The sequence below is a fragment of the Zingiber officinale genome, chromosome 4A, assembly GCF_018446385.1.
Source record: "Zingiber officinale cultivar Zhangliang chromosome 4A, Zo_v1.1, whole genome shotgun sequence".
Classification (NCBI taxonomy): domain Eukaryota; kingdom Viridiplantae; phylum Streptophyta; class Magnoliopsida; order Zingiberales; family Zingiberaceae; genus Zingiber; species Zingiber officinale.
The window spans coordinates 131104860-131117447 of NC_055992.1; the positions used below are offsets into that span (position 1 = coordinate 131104860).

General features: G+C 46.1%; 1 protein-coding gene across 1 annotated transcript; it reads right to left on the reverse strand.

Moving 5' to 3' along the window:
- Positions 1 to 156: 156 nt before the first annotated feature.
- LOC121971238 (COBRA-like protein 7) lies at positions 157 to 2439 on the reverse strand. Its single transcript, XM_042522402.1, has one exon. It carries the CDS (start codon positions 2357 to 2359, stop codon positions 332 to 334), a length of 2028 nt encoding a protein of 675 aa, XP_042378336.1. The 5' UTR covers positions 2360 to 2439; the 3' UTR covers positions 157 to 331.
- Between the last annotated feature and the right edge of the window lie 10149 nt (positions 2440 to 12588).

A 12588-nucleotide genomic window follows, 5' to 3' on the forward strand; every position in this document is an offset into this window, starting at 1 on the left:
TCGGCTCCTAACGTAGCCGTTGCACCATAAAGACAACTTGCCTTTTCTCAAGAAATTTACATTTTGAATTCAACTCCAGATTAATGATTCTTAACTTTTGTTTTTACGCATTATTCTGAAAAGTATACGAAGCTGGAAAAAAAAAACACAAAGTGGAGCAAGAGCCAAATGAAAGAGATTTCATTATCATGAAGGTCCATAAAGTGGTACATGGGCGGAGGATGTGCATCCAAAATCACAATCTCTTCTTCATGCTTTACCTGATCGCCAAACTCGTAATTTGCTGCGGCAATTACTGAAAGAATCAATGAATATCTGCAAGTCACGATGCTCACAGCCGCAAGAGCGCAAGAGTAGAAGCGAGCAGAAGCGACCCGAAATTCAAGAGGTCAGCTCCAGTTCTCCTCGATGCCCAGCTTGCAGGAATCAGCTGCGGGATCGAGCACTCGTCCCCGTTGAAGTAGACCTTGGAAGGGAATCCATCGCCGGCGATGATGTCAATACCGGGCGTCGGCTTCTTCGTGAACGAGATGACTGACTGCTGCTTACCCGGCACTCTGGGGTCGCTCTCCGTTGTGCCATTCGCCTCCCCGTTCAAGTAGTCAAGTCCGGGCAGGCCCTGCATGAAGATGGTGTTGTTCCCTGATGTCGTCCCGTTGAAGGAGTACATCTGCTCGTAGCCCGGGGTGGCCTTGTCCATTTGGACGGCCACGAACCAGTTCGCGAATTGGTCTTCGCGCCAGTTGAACAGAGTCACTCTCGCCGACCACCCCTTGCCGTAGTTGGTGAGGATGTGCCAGTTGATACTGATGCCACAGTAGTCGGCGCAGGGCAGGGGGGAGGGCACGTTGTAGTGCTTGATCTGGGCCCAGGCGAGGGCTTTGGCGGTCCGATTTTCGAACGGCATGAGGAGGGCCTCCGGCGGGAGGAGCATCGCCGGCGCGGTGGTGTCGCAGGTTTGCCCACGGTTTCTAGCGGAGCAGCCGCAGGCGCAGGTGTTGCAGGGGACGACGGAGTCATTGTAGAAGGCGGAGAAGGAGACGCAGCATTTGGGGCTTGCGCCCTTGGGCAGAGTGATGTTGCAGACCACTTGCCAGCTCGCGAGCGCGAGGCTCACCGAGTCGAGGCCGCTCGGGTCCGGGAACACCGTGGGGCTGACCCTGATCGGCTGACCGCATTGGTAGTCCGGGTTGAGGGTGCCGGAGATGTTCCAGTTGATCGGTGGGTATATGACGGAGCGGTTGACGTCCGGCGGCGTCTTGTACACCTGCATCTGAAAGGCCGACAAGGACTGCTCTGGATCCATCTCCGGCGGGAGGAGGGTGCCGTTGCGGCAGCAGTGGGGGATGCGGCCGAGATTGGTGTCGTTGTACTGCCACGGGGTCAGATCGACGATGGTGGGTTTGGTCTTGCAGCTAAGCACTTGGGAGAAGTCCAGGTTCTGGTAGTACTGCGATTGCTTGCCGAAGATGCAGTCGGAGGTGTCGACGACGGTCGGATAGGCGCCTTTCATTGAGTAGATAAACTCGCTGCGTGCCCACTCCCAGGTGAGCTCCCAGTGGTCGAGACGACCGAGAGGGTTATGGTTCTCGATGGTGACGAGGGCAAGATAGCTGTTGCTATAGGATTGGAGGACGTCGTAGGCGATGGTAAGGTCGCCAGGTCGGCGCTCGAGGTAGCCGGTCGAGTTGATCGGCTGAGGGACGTAATTAGGGTTAGGGAGGCAGCATCTATCCACCGAGGTGGTGTCGTTGACGCCGGGGATCGGATCGCAGTTGTAGGACGGATCGTCGAGCGCGAGGAATTCGGGAAGAGGCAGCGCCGGGGGCGGCGAGCCGAAGAAAGTCCCGACGATGGTGATCTTCGCTTCGATCTGCGTCAGGTCGTTGGCCGTCTCGATGGGCGTCTTCAAATCAGTGTTGGGGTAGCCGGAGAAGGCGGTGACGTTGGCGTCGAGGGTGGTGTTGTAGGGGAGGGTGGAACCGTTTGTGAGAACGCCGCCGCCGACGGAGACGATGAGCTCTTGATGGCGGAAGGGGACCAGGAGCGTCCAGGAGAGGAGATCAGCGGTGCCTTGGTTGAGGACGGTGGCGACGGCAGTGAAGGCGTAGGGCTGGTCCGCCGGGTCGGAGGTGATGGGGTGTATCTTCTGCCGTTTCTGGATGAAGTAAGAAAGGAGAATACCGTTGCATAACGACTCCGGCGATGGCGCGGGAGCGGGAGAGGGGGCCGGGGTAGTCGCCGGAACCACCGCGACTGCCGGAGGCGCAGCTCCTTGCGACACCGACGTCGTCGGGGAGAGCAAGACGACGAGAAGAAGGAGAAAAAACGAAGATCCAGCGCACAAATCCTTCCCCATTTCCGCTCTCTCCTCTGCTGCGAGAACGAACGAAGGGAAAAAAGAAAAAGGAAATAAAGGAGAAGACAGCTGTCACTGTGTGCGATAGTGGGAAGCTCGATCTATTTTGTGATTTTTTTAAAAAAAAAATAGGGAGGGAAGAATTACATAATACATTTTTTATTAAAAATAATAAAATAATTTGAATTGATGAGCCCGGGGAGACGCATCTCATTTCAAATTCAAACTAGTAAAATCTTCATTTCATAAAATACTATAATTAAATTTTGAATATAAAAAATAAAAATGATCACTTATATCAGGATTGTAATTTGCTATAGAACCTCTGATAATACTAAATTTTAGTTTCATTTTACTTGCTCATACTTGATATATGATAATATTATTGGCATTATGACATCTCGATTAAGTTTTATTCAAAATAATGGAAATTTTTAAAATAAAAATTTGTGTGTCCACATTTTCTAGCAAGGACTTCACTTGTCCCATCCGCATTATATTACCTATATCATGTTTTAGTTGCCAACCATGAAGAGGAGATGCCAATTGAATTACGCATAAGCATGTGGGCACGATAGAGTATTCTTAGGTATTATTAATCTTGAATGCATTAATTTATTGGAATTCATGTTAAGTTATTTGCTCTATGGGTTAGCATAGTTGATAGTGTTTATTCTAATAAATTTTAGGATGTAAAATATCTTGAAATGAGTAATATTATATTTTGCTCTAAGAAACATTAGTTATTTAAAAAAGAATTCACCTGCATTGATGTTATCTGAAAACTAAGAAGATGATTAATTAGGCATGTGATTCTATAATTGATTGGAAAAACATTCTATGTGGTTCTATAAAATCAAAAGCGTTAGTGCTAGGTTAAGGAAGGGATTTCCGACGTTGGCCCTCCGATGCTCAAGTCAATTTTCGATTCAGTAGAGAAGAATAGTAGAAATGAACAATAGTCAAGAGCACATAGAATAATGAAATATAACATACCTCCGTCTATGGATGGAAACCTCATTTTATAGTGTCACTGTAGCATATCTCGGCAAAGCCGAGGTAAATGCCTCCCTTATGTGCTAGTCACTATTCCAAAGGCTAGTAGCCACCCGTGATTTACCTCCTCCGTGTTGGCCCTGGGACGGGTTGACGGGGGCGCTGGGACGAGTGTATTCGCCTTTTTGCCACCAACTATAGCATTTATGTGCATATCCCAAAGCATATGCACATTTTCCAAAGCATCCTAGGAAAAGACAAGTCAAAAAATGTCCCTGACACCTTTCGACTTGATGCTATCTGAAAGCTAAGAAGACGATTAACTGGGCACGTGATTCTATAGTTGATTGAAAAAAAATCCATATAGTTTTGCAAAACCAAAAGCATGAGTGCTAGACCAGGGAAGGGGTCCCCGACGTTAACCCTCCGATGCTCAAGTCAGTCCTCGGTTCAGTAGAAATGAACAGTAGTCAAGACTCAAGAGCACGTAGAATAATGAAGCATAGCATACCTCCGTTTGTGGATGGAGACCTCCTTTTATAGCATCTATGCACACATTCCAAAGCATATACATATTTTCCAAAGCATCCTAAGAAAAGACAAGTCGAAGAGTGTCCCTGACACCTTTCCTTAAGCAAGAACATAAATCTCTAATGTAACTAGCTAGAAGCTTCTAAAGTACTATTTGTTTACTATACATTCTCTGTTGTCGGCGACATAAACTTCTAAAAAAAATACGATAAGATCTGTATGTGGGTCCCGTTATAGGTCGACCGAGAGCAGCTCGACCTAAACGTCACCCGCTCGATCGTACTGAATGGAGCACTGTTCTTAACTCAGCCTTATTGTTGTTGGAGAGACACATAATGTCCGATCGGGCGTAATGTCCGATCGGGCGTAAAGTCCGATCGGCCAGGGTGGTGAGCCGGGTAACTTAGTATTTGGCTCTGGACCTCAACTGCAAGTGATGAGGATGACCGCTCGGGCGGTCCGCCCGACCGACTCTAGGGGCCCGCTTGGCCATCCACAGTCCATTGTTTCGTTGTCCACCCAATCCTATGACTTTGACCGTTGGACTTTGATTACCACGTCAGCCAGTTTTCACTGCTTTAATCCACTTTGGGGGGGCCATCTTCATCATTGTATCATAAGCCTTCCCTTCAAGTCTATTCGAAGGAGACTGTAAGTCCGACTTTATTAGCTCCCTTCTTATCTCTTTCCCAAGTGATTACCCATACTTAGTGTCTTTTAATTGTTGTTGATGTCATCCAGATTTCTCGAAAACCGCTCAAATCTCTTTCCATTAATGTAAAGCATGCTAAGCATGTTTTTTTAACCATACATCTGCCGATAATTTCCATTTCTCATTAATGCCACCTGTGATTAGATATCACGTGTCGCTTTTTCCTACCGTTGAATATATGATGTGATAGGCGACTGTTGGGATCTAATGTGGTAGCTGCCTTTTTAAATTCGATAACCCAGATTAAGCTTCACTTTTCTCAAGCCCTTGATCAGAAGGCTTTAGGCAATCATCAACAGGGTTTTTAAACCCTTTATTTCTTCCTTCGTCGTTATCGTATTTATCTTCATCGTTGTCTTTGTCTCCTTTTGCTTCTTGCTCTCTGTGTATCGCCAGCGACCTTCTCCAATGATACGGTGCATGATAGTAGGGTAAGATAGCTGACGTGGTCAGAAGTCAAGCCCACGTGGCGGTCAGAAGTCAAGCCCATGTGACGGTCAGAAGTCAAACTCACGTGGCGGTCATAAGTCAAGCCTACGTGGGAGTCAAAAGTCCAGACTACGTGAGAGTCAAGAGTTTGGCTTACGTGGGGGTTCAAGGTCCAGGTTACAGGATGGTCCCGATCGAGCATAAGTGGCGTCCAAGGGTTAGGCCCACATGGCGAGTAGGAACGCGAAAGGTAAGACTTACAGGTCGGGATAGGCGAATTAAGGCTTACAGGTCAGGATTTACAGGACGAGATTCGCAGAACAGGATACATGGACCAAAGACATACAGATTGGGATATGCAAACTAAGGCTTACAGGTCGGAATTTACAGGACGAGATTCGCAGAACAGGATACGCGGACCAAAGACATACAGATTGGGATATGCGGACTAAGGCTTACAGGTCAGGATTTACAGGATGAGATTTGCATAACATGATACGCGGACCAAAGGTGTACAGATGGGGATATGCGGACTAAGGTTTACAGGTTGAGATTTACAGAACGAGATTCGCAGAACAGGATACGCGGACCAAAGGCATACATATTGGGATATATAGACTAAGGCTTACAGGTCGAGATAGGCGGATCAAGGCATACAGGTCAGGACAGGAGGAAGGCGTACAGGTCAGGACAGGAGGACTAAGGCTTACAGGTCAGGACAGGAAGACTAAGACTTACAGGTCAAGGCTTATGGGATACAGTTCCAGACTTACAGGATAAAATACAGAACAGGGTCGTGCGTACGGAACGAGACTTAAAGAACGATAAGTGAATGCCTCGACTGGTAGGGAGGCAAGCGCATGTCTGGATTTATCGGGATTTATCGAGTGGCAAATGGAGGGTTAAACGTACAGATCTGGACTTACAGGGTGACAAAACATGAGCCAGGGAATTCACCAGGAAACGCAGGTATGTGCACACAAGTCAAGATCTGCGGGTATAAGGATCCAGTCCAGGGTTAACAGATCGGGGCAAGCACACACTACACGACAATCGAGCTAAAGAATCGTAATAACTTGTTAGAGAATAATCATCGCATGTCAGGGAATATGCTAACGGTCTAGGGCGCATTGCACCTCGATCCCTCCTTAGGCCTATAAGAAGATGTCATGTGTCATTCACCGCCAGACAAATCCTGACACCCAACATTCCTTGACACTCGCCAGACTCCAGAAGTACCCATTGCCATATAAAAAGGGAGGCTTTGTCTCTACGCAGGTACGCTCATTCGTCTTTTCACACTCCTCTTTTATTTTTTGTCCTTTCACTGTGCTTTTGGGGAAAAAGTACCTGACTTAAGCGTCGGAGGGTCTGACCCAGGGACTTTTTCCCTGGTTCTTCATGTTAGGATCTTAGATGGCTAGAGGGGGGGTGAATAGCCTCTTAAAAATTAAACACAAATTTCTACAAAGAAACTTGTTAGCACAGCGGAATTAGGAAACTAAAATAAAGAGGAAACAAGCACACTAACACACAGATTTATGAGGTTCGGGGATAACTTGCCCCTACTCCTCGGCATGTCCGTAAGGTGGACGACCCCTCGATCTTCGGTAGATCGCACCCCGGATAAATTCCGGCTAAAGATCCTCCTTTTCGGTGGAGTAACCTCTCCACAAAGTCTCAAGAAATATATATGTTAAAGCACAAGACTTACAGAGCTCGGTGGCAAAGAAGAATGAACTAATGCTTACAACCACGCGAGTATCAGTGGAAACAGAGAACTCACAGATCGCAGTTTCTCACCCGAGAGCTCAAGAACTTAGCACACCACAACGATCAACAGAACGTATCCTTTTCTCACTTTCTTGCTTTCTTGTTGTTCTTTCCTCTCGCTTTTTACTGCTTCTTAAGCCTCTGTTCTCTGCTGTCACGGATCGTGGTCAATCTGCACAGAATCGTCGCTCCTTACCTGGTTCTCTGAACTCACACCAATGAAATCACAGCCTTCACTGGTGTCTTCTGAGCTCGAACCAATCACCAGGAGTCAAGCAGATCGCAGCCAGATCACACCAGTAGCCGTTGATGCTTCAAATGCACCATGCGCCGTGAATCACAGCAGAAAGGTCATTTGTCGTATTCCTCTTATGAACTTAATTTGAAATTAGGCTTGGAATGATACCTGTGATCCTGCAAACTCAAAAGCTAACAGCACAGAGGATTATATCATATGAATCAGGCAGATCAAATGCAGTGGAAGAATCGCAGAAACAGCGAACAAATCTGTTGTGTGTGTGGATCGGTCACCAGACCGATCCATGGACCGATCAGGACATATCCTGATCGGTCCAAATCTTGTCTGATCGGTCGTGGAGACCGATCAGGCTGCAGGTGGATCGGTCTCCACGACCGATCCCTGCCTTCTTCTCTTCGCAATACCATCTCCTGATCGGTCCAGAGACCGATCAGATTGCACTCAGTGTGCTACTGAGTGTTTCCTGATCGGTCTACAGACCGATCAGATTACACTCAGTGTGCTACTGAATGTTATCCATGGAAACTTAGTTTCACTGGATCAGTCTGCCGACCGATCCACTGTCTTATGTATTACTGGATCGGTCTGCCGACCGATCCAATGTACCATGGAATGTCCACTAAGGTCCCTTTCTGACCTAGTCCGGAGAACGAGCTACCGAGCCCTCTCCGACTTCGTCAGTTCCAGAGAACGAGCTACCGAGTCCTCTCTGACCTAGTCCGGAGAACGAGCTACCGAGCCCTCTCCGACTTCGTCAGGTCCAGAGAACGAGCTACCGAGCCCTCTCTGACCTAGTCCGGAGAACGAGCTACCGAGCCCTCTCCGACTTCGTCAGGTCCAGAGAACGAGCTACCGAGCCCTCTCTGACCTAGTCCGGAGAACGAGCTCTCGAGCCCTCTCCGACTTCGTCAGGTCCAGAGAACGAGCTACCGAGCCCTCTCTGACCTAGTCCGGAGAACGAGCTACCGAGCCCTCTCCGACTTCATCAGGTCCAGAGAACGAGCTACCGAGCCCTCTCTGACCTAGTCCGGAGAACGAGCTCTCTCCGAGCCCTCTCTGACTTCGCGTGCCAAGTTTCCAACTTGGACTTTTCCCTTCCACTTGATCAACCATGATCATTAATCAAACCGAGTTTAATTAACATCTGATACAAACTTAAATCTGTGGCAACATCAAAACAACAGCCAGGTCAGACTGTATCAACAATCTCCCCCTTTTTGTTGTTTGACAACACGATTTAAGTTTAGATCAGAAATGTTCTTATTTTCATAATTTTAGGGGAATCAAGATCCTCCCCCTAAGATGGATACACCACTAAGTCAATAACGGGAATCAAGATCCTTCCCGTTATCTTCTCCCCTAAAATCAAGCCTTCATACATCTCTAAACTTAGGTATCCTCTCCCCTTTTGTCAAACACCGAAAAAGGTGCAAATGAGGTGACAAAACTCAAAAGGCTCCCCCTTAACCTATACTATCTTTTTCTTAATGCACCTAAAGTTCCCTCTAAGTGTATTATATGACAGCAAGAAAGAGATAAGATACAATCAAGTCATGGCATAGGAACAACATATTAATATGAACTAAAGCATAAGGAAAAGCAAGAAATAGACAAATGAATAGCAAAAATATATGAGTAGCATAAGTATCCAGGTCAGACAAAGATATCCAAGAAAATAACGTCCAAAACATAGACAGGCAAAGTAACACACAGAATGTATCAATCAATATCCTCAACAGGAGGAACCTCATCATCATCTGCGGGAGGCACGTAACCCTGAGGCGGCATGCTGGAGCTCGAAGGTGGATGGCCCGAGAAATGCTGCGGAGGTGGGTAGTTGGCCATCCAACCCAGAAGCAGCTGCTGCGTCACCAACTGCTGACTGCGTAAGTCATCGTAGCATTGGTCAATCCGAACACGCAGTCCATGGAGCTCAGCAGACAGCAGCTCATCGTGCTGATCGAAGCGGCTCTCTAGCTCAGCGATCTGCCAGCGCAGATCAGGATCGACCTCATCAGCAGCAGGAGGAGGAGCAGCAACCTGTCGAGGAAGTGCCCGTGGTAACTCTCCCAGACCTCTCCCATCCTTCCACCGAACAGCCCCATTCTGTCCCAAGATACCGGACTTGGAAAATGCCCGTTTCCCAAGTCTGCAATCCTGTCTGACCATCTTCACTATCCTACCCTTAGACACATCTATCTGAAGGGTCTCGAGCCAATCTGTAATTATATGCCCATAAGGCATATAAATAGTGGAGTTGCTAGGCTGAGTATATGAGATGATCGAAGAATAGATACTCGACATAATATCAAAATCGAGACGCCGACGCAAACCATAAAGCATCAGGCAGTGGTATGGTCGGATCTCTGCTAGAGGTTTGGATGTGATTGGAAGAAGACAGTTTGTGACTATCTTAAAAAGAATATAGTCAGGGGCAGATAGTCGTAGGGCGGCAAAGGTGGGAAAATCAACATCCAACTCATCCAGTCCACCTGGTCTAGGATGACCGAAGAAGTACTCATAGATGGAATCAGGTGAGACATCAAGTGGAGGAGGTAATGACTCTGGTAAATCAGGATAAATGGGAAAAGGATCTCCTGAACACATTCGGCAACCTAGATACCCAAAGAATTCTACGACAGAGAAATCGATAGTTCTCTTAGACACTCTGGTTCTATAAGCACCATCACTGGCCTGATGAAGATTGTTGTAGAATTCAGATACTAGGTCACAGTTGATGTCCCTCTCTAGGTAGACTAACGAGTCAAGTTTATAATAAGCCAGAGTTTCAGATACAGAGGGACAAAACTCATCCATGTACTTTCGATCCACAGATCGACATGGGAGTAGCTTGAATGTCCTCTGTTGAAATGCTTGTTCAAACTGTCGGTTCGGGAATCTCGAAGAAGAAGAAGGTTGAGGTCGGGAGGGTGCCTGGGACTTGGATTTCTCAGCAGATGACTTAGACGCACCCTCACCGGCTGATTTCTTCCTAAATAGGTCAAAAATGGGACATGGTCGGGGCAAATGGGAGTCCACGGGAGCCACAGAATTGAGAACCGAGACAACACACAGAGATATACTGTGAAGATAAGCTAAAATGCCAAAAATGAACAGATTTCGGGGAGAAAGGAAGTTACCTGGGCGCCATTTGAGGCTTTCGAGAAGATAGGATCGAAGGAGTGGACTTGGAGTCTAGGGTTGAATCGGGTAGCTGGTTATGGGGGAAGATAAAGGGGTGATCTTTCTCCTCTTCGGCGCCCTCGGCGACGGCGGAGGCGGTGGTTGATCGTCATGTTGCGAGAGGGGAGGAATCAGCAGGCGAGGTGACGGAATCGGAGGAAGAGTACGGAGAAGGAGGTTCTGAAGTAGGACGGCGAAGTCGCCATTAATGTTGGATGTGTGGAGAATGCGTGAAGAAGACGAAGCAGGACCGGATCGATTATCGAAGATCGATGTCAGTCTCTGAAATTCGTATCGAAAGCTCTGAAACTTGGTTCAACAACTTCCAAGTTCAGAACCTAGGATCTGAAGAGCCCACAGATTATATTCAGTGATACCAATGAATATTTTCTAATGATGAGCTCTAATGATTTGGAATTATTTAGGGCTCGAAAGTTTCAGACACTTCATAACAAATGTGTTGAATCTCAAGGTTTCAAAACCAGAGAAGTTTGTTTTGTTTGTTTGCTGAAACTATGATCTATAGTGAACCAAGGTAATAAATCTGACTCAGGCTATCGGTTCAAAATATATCCTTGCTATGAGTAGTTACAAGTTTGTCAAAATATGTCAAGGTTTCTTCACCAACTTGTCCTATTTTCAATCAAAATCAGGATTGTCAACAAGGTTAGATGATTTCTAGACACAGGTCCAACCAGGATTCCTTGGTTGGAATATATGAGTAAGATCTAGGAGCCAAATACACATGAATTATGTAATGGCCTTCCCCATACTCAATTTATGTCTCTTCAACCTAATTATTCAAGGGATGCATGATACATTTTGAATAATTTGGTTGATCCTAGCTTCTCACCCCATATTTAGCAAACAAAAATAATTTGTTAAACCTTATAGTTTGTGTGAGATGTCCCCAAGTTGCCCAAATTAATTTCCCAATTTCTTTTGTAGTTTTAGTTGTCCTTATTGATCATGATGAAATCCTAATGGCCTATTGAGCCAAACACATCCCCAATTCTCTCCTTAAATGACTAAATTCATTTTCCGGAAGGGGTTTGGTGAAAATGTCGGCTAAGTTTGACTTTGACTCAACATATGTGAGTGCAATGTCTCCCCTAGCTACGTGATCTCTAATGAAGTGATGACGCACTTCAATGTGTTTGGTCCTTGAATGATGGACTGGATTTTTCGTTAGGTTTATTGTGCTAATGTTATCACACAACACTTGCACTCCTTTATATGAAAGTTTATAATCTTCTAAAGTGTGAATCATCCACAACAATTGTGATACACTCTCTCCCATGGCAATGTATTCAGCCTCGGTCCTGGAGAGAGCAATACAATGTTACTTCCAACTTGACCAACTAACCAATGATGATCCTAAGAATTGGCAACCCCCACTAGTACTTTTCCGATCCAATTTGCATCCAGCATAATCGGAATCGGTATAGCCTATCAAATCAAAAGACTCCGTACGAGGGTACCACAGTCCTACTCTAATTGTGCCCTTGAGATATCTTAGAATTCTCTTAACTGCAGTTAAATGAGATTCCTTGGCACAAACTTGATATCTAGCGCGCATACCCACAGCAAAAAGTATGTCCGGTCGACTAGCTGTGAGATATAGAAGACTACCGATTATGCTTCTATATTGCGTTAGATCAACTGGTATCCCACTATCATCATTGTCAAGACGAGTGTTTGTCGCCATTGGAGTGGATACTTCCTTAGAGTCACTCATTTTGAATTTTTTGAGCATCTCTTGAGTGTATTTCGTCTGATGGACATAAATTCCATCTCGAGTTTGTTTGATTTCAAGTCCAAGGAAGAATGTCAATTCTCCTACTAGACTCATCTCAAACTCACTTTCCATGTGAGAAATAAATTCATTCAAATAGCCCTTGTTATTTGAGCCACAAATTATGTCATCGACATACACTTGGGCTACAAAAATGTTTTCACCATCTCTACGTAGAAATAGTTTTGGGTCTATTTGGCCTCTTACAAAACCCTTTTCTAGTAAATATGTTGACAACCTTTCGTACCAAGCTCGTGGTGCTTGTTTAAGCCCATAAAGTGCTTTCTTGAGCTTGTACACGTGGTTTGGAGCTTCGGTATTCACAACCCCCGGTGGTTGTTCAACATAGACTTCTTCTTTAATAAAGTCATTTAAAAAGGCAGATTTAACATCCATTTGATAGAGCTTGAAACCTCTATGTGCAGCAAAAGCTAGCATCAAACGAATGGACTCTAATCGGGCCACGGGAGCATAAGTCTCATCATAATCGAGACCTTCGACTTGACTATAGCCCTTGGCTACAAGTCTTGCCTTGTTTCTTACAACTTCTC